Source organism: Puma concolor, chromosome A1, assembly GCF_028749965.1.
Source record: "Puma concolor isolate L17-30 chromosome A1, mPumCon1.1.hap2, whole genome shotgun sequence".
In the NCBI taxonomy this organism is placed as follows: domain Eukaryota; kingdom Metazoa; phylum Chordata; class Mammalia; order Carnivora; family Felidae; genus Puma; species Puma concolor.
Genome location: NC_141667.1, coordinates 154,720,471 through 154,725,251, shown reverse-complemented (window position 1 = coordinate 154,725,251; position 4,781 = coordinate 154,720,471). Strand labels below are relative to the sequence as shown.

At 35.0% G+C, this 4,781-nt stretch overlaps 1 protein-coding gene across 1 annotated transcript; it reads left to right on the top strand.

The window, feature by feature from the left end:
- Positions 1–2,468: 2,468 nt before the first annotated feature.
- On the top strand, positions 2,469–3,410 carry LOC112856865 (olfactory receptor 11L1-like). The gene has a single exon (XM_025920166.2). It carries the CDS (start codon positions 2,469–2,471, stop codon positions 3,408–3,410), a length of 942 nt encoding a protein of 313 aa, XP_025775951.2.
- Positions 3,411–4,781: the final 1,371 nt, after the last annotated feature.

Genomic DNA, 4,781 nt, shown 5'->3' with positions numbered 1-4,781 from the left:
TTAAAATTAGTTTCTTTATCATCCAACTTCCTCTTAAGATTATATACAACTGGAGAATGCAGAAGCATTTTTTTTTTTTTTTTTTGCTAAAGGCAGAATTAGATAAGTGCCATAGTTTTAAAAAGTGAAAAGGGATTTTCTGTTTGGAATAATGTTCATCTGATTCTAAAACTTTCTTGTGAAAGTTTTGCATATGTTATTATCAAACAGTTATCTTTTGCTTACTATTAATGCTAGAAGAAAAAGAATCAATGTCTTTTTCATAACGGAAATGAGAAATACCTTTGACTCTTCGTTGTACACACATAATATAAACATTATTTTTTTTTCTTATGGAACCACAGAAACAAATTCAATAAAATATAATTTTTAAATTAGCCCATTTTTCCTCCAAAATTTTTTTATTTTTTTTTATTAAAAAAATTTTTTTTTCAACGTTTATTTATTTTTGGGACAGAGAGAGACAGAGCATGAACGGGGGAGGAGCAGAGAGAGAGGGAGACACAGAATCGGAAACAGGCTCCAGGCTCTGAGCCATCAGCCCAGAGCCTGATGCGGGGCTCGAACTCACGGACCGCGAGATCGTGACCTGGCTGAAGTCGGACGCTTAACCGACTGCGCCACCCAGGCGCCCCTCTCCAAAATTTTTTTAAATAATAAGTTCTACATTGATTGCTAGTCATAATATTTTTCAAAACCTTTTAGAATAGTGGTACAGCTTCCAAAAAGTGCAACTTTATTTTGTTGGAATAAATGTTAAGATTTTAAGATATTAATATATTCAGGTTGACTTAATGGGACAAATAAAGTATTTACTGACCATGCTAACATAATTTGACTTTTCAACCAGGACTAATAGTTTTTATAATATATATCTTGAAAAAATTCTACTGTATCAACATTGCGCTACAGGGACCATTAATGCTGTGGCATAAAATCTATAAACAGGGACACATGGGTGGCTCAGTCGGTTGAGTATCCAACTTCGGCTCAGGTCATGATCTCACAGTCCGTGAGTTCAAGGCCCACCTAGGGCTCTGTGCTGACAGCTCAGAGCCTGAAGCCTGCATCGAATTCTGTCTCCCTCTCCCTCTGCCCCTCCTCCACTCACACTCTGTCTCTCTCTGTCTCTCAAAATTGAATAAACTTAAAAATTGTTTAAATTAAATCTATCAACATATTTCAATAGAATTTTATCATCCAAAACTTCCATAACTTTTAACCTAGGTCTATACATATGAATACAATTGCCTTCGCATTGCATTCAGCTTATTTTTCATTGTGATGTAGGGGATACCAAGTTTATATCTTTACAAATGGGACTTAAAGAAACTGTTATACATCGATGGAAAGAGAGAGGAAGAGAGAGACAGAGAGAGATTCACACGTAAAAGAAAGTTTTTATTATGAGTACTAATAATTTATCTAGTCTATTTTCTATTTATCATGCAGATATTTTGGCCTTAGCGCACATGTATACTGAAATACACTCATTGAAATACTTTGTTTCTCTAAAAACAAGAGTTCTCTAGTTTTTTCTTAATTTTGACAAGACACCTAACATAACTATAGTATTGTACATTTAAAAATTTGGTAATTGGCTATATCTCACACGAAGTCTGCCTTCTCAATAGCCAAACTATGGAAACAAATATCATGCAAATTGAAGGATAAATTTATTTCTGACATTGAAATTATTTGCTTGACTGTTCCTAACAACTATAGAAACATTGGTGAGTGCAAGGATTCAAAAAATAAACAAATTAGGAAAGTTAACATAATATTAATGAACAAAATATCTCCATATTGATGTTGAATTTTACTCAGTTTGTTTGTTTGTTTGTTTGTTTGTTTGTTTGTTTTTCTGGAGAAGTCATATACTAATCTTTTGCCCAAACCTAGTTGATGACATATAATGAGGGTCACAGAGTTAAAATTGTAGCCAATCCTTTATATTCAGAAGGCAACTGGTATGGACCAGGACCTCCATACTAAAGGACTCTTTTCCCCACCTACTGGCCTCTGATTGTGGCTGTTATGTTCACCAGCCTTTACTGGTGGATCAGCTAGGAAGGATATTAGTTCCTCAGCATTGAAACAAAACCATGTTCTTCCAATAGCCACATTTTATATATCGTCCTGGACTGTAGTTTTTTAAAACAACCTACCTAGCTACAAAAATCCACCTTCCCACTTAACGTGTTGCAACTGTGAATAAGCAATTTACTCAGTTTCTTCATTTGTGAAGTGGATTGTTAGAGTATTTACTTTAGAGATTTATTTTGTAAATTAAGCGAGCTAATCCATGGAAAATGTTTATAAAGATGCCAACTATGTTATTGCTCACCCTTAACTTTCTTTATTATTAGGAGTCCATGATCATCAGGAAATAATACACAAATAACCATTATTGCTCATCCTCCATATTCTGGGCTTTGTTGTTTATTACAGACCAGAGACAATGAGATATGGATGGAACAAACCAAACAGCAGTGACAGAGTTCATTTTTCTTGGGTTTTCTAGTGTTCTCTATCTGCGGCTAACCTTGTTTGTGATATTTCTCACTGTGTATCTGCTCTCCCTCATGGGAAACACTCTTATTATTTTCATTGTTCTCACGGATGTCACACTCCAAACACCCATGTACATTTTTTTAGGAAATTTGTCATTCCTGGAGATCTGGTACACCACAGCCACGGTGCCTAAGTTGCTGGCCACCTGCCTCGCACAGGTTGTTACCATCTCTGTTTTTGGTTGTATAACCCAGTACTACTTCTTTTTCTCCATGGGAGCTACAGAGTGCATCCTGCTCGCAGTGATGGCCTATGACCGGTACCTGGCCATCTGCAGCCCTTTAAGGTATTCACTTCTCATGAGTCTTCAGGTGTGCCTGCGGTTTTCAGCTGGATCATGGATTGGGGGCTTCATTGCCCCTCTGTTACCTACTATACTCATCTCCCATCTAAGCTTCTGTGGCCCCCAGAAGATCAACCATTTCTTTTGTGACTCAGACCCCATTTTTAAACTGTCTTGCTCTGATACATTTTTGGTGGAGGCCTTGGGGTATACATGTAGCTCTGTTGTGATTCTAAGTTCTTTCCTTCTCACTATGTCCTCATATGGGCACATTGTGGTCACAATAATCAGGCTGTCTTCTCGGGAGGCTCGGAAGAAAACTTTCTCCACCTGTGCCTCCCACCTCACTGTAGTATCTATCTATTATGGCACCATTATCTTTGCTTATGTTCGCCCTCCAGCCAAGTACAACTTCACTATTGGTAAAGTGATCTCAGTGTTCTACTGTGTGGTCACTCCATTGGTAAATCCTCTCATATACACCCTGAGAAACAAAGATGTGAAGAAAGCTTTCAGAAAACTTCTATCACAAAAGAGACTGCTCTTGGCCTGATATATGAACGATTTGAGAGATACTCTAAAATAATCAATTTAGAATGGGTTCCCAAACCACATTTACAAATGGTAAGTACTGAAAAGTATATTGCAAAATTGACATCACCTAATATGAACATGTCTCTGTTCTTTACATTTTGCTTTGAATTCTACTGCAGTAGATGGTCTGTAATTGCTATGTTTAAGAATGTTGGCATTGAGCCATTGTGATAAAGAGATAAACCACACAAGCTCCCTGCCCACACGTCATTAACAATAGGAAAGTCGTCTTAGTCCCATATTTCAGTTGAGTATTTTTATAATTTATACTTTATCAATAACTATGGGACAAAGACTGTTTCTATTGAATCGAGCAGTGTTACTCTGTCTGGTAGTTGTGCTGTTATAAACATATCACTTTGTATGTGAATATAACTTAGTAAATAAACATATAATATACACATATGATAAGCCAGCACTATTTTTAAAGTTGATTTTTAAATTATGCATATAAACATAAATAGAAAATTTCACTAAAAATAGGAAAATATTATATAATTCAGATTTTTCTAGATAATTGAATTTCAAAATTTTAGCAGATGTTAACAAGGATAAGAAGTAGAAGGAAAAAGAAAGAAAAAACTTAGAACTGGACAGTACCATAATAGGATATCTAACATAGTAAAACACGTATCAATTATCTTGCATTTTTATAAAATATCCAAGCAATTAGATAAGAATAAATTAAACCAATTAAGAAGGAGAGAAGAAAAAGTAGAAAATAGGGCACAAACCAGGTTTTCCTTTCTTATGTTTGCCTTCTTATGTTATGAAAAAACTTTATATTTTAAATACAGTTTAGTGACAAAAGGGATGACAAAGGTGGTAGAGGAAATATGTTTTTCTAAACTTTTTAAGATAAGTGTTTTCCACCCAATCACTTCCTCAACTCTTTCCATTCAAAGTGATATCAGTGCAGTAAAAGCATATGAATAGTCAGGGAGCTTGTTAGAAATGAATATCAAACCCCAGACCTCTTGAATGAAAGGACACAGTTCAATAGGATCCCTAGTTGACTGAAAGGGAGATTAAATCACTAGACACACTACTTTAGGAAACCAAGGCTTTAAATAATGTATTTTTAATGGCATGAGTATATAAAAAACCAAGAGTTTCTTACACATGCCAATGCTTAAAATTTTTGTTAACTTTGGTGTGTCATTTTCTAGTATTATGAACAGTGTAATATTTTTTTCCTGAATTCCTAATTAGGTTTTATTTTTAAAACAGAACACATCCATGGGAAAATGTTGTCAAAATTCCCTATACATATACATAAAAAACTTGTGCCATACATCAACATTTTTTCTAACCCTTCCTTTTTCCATCA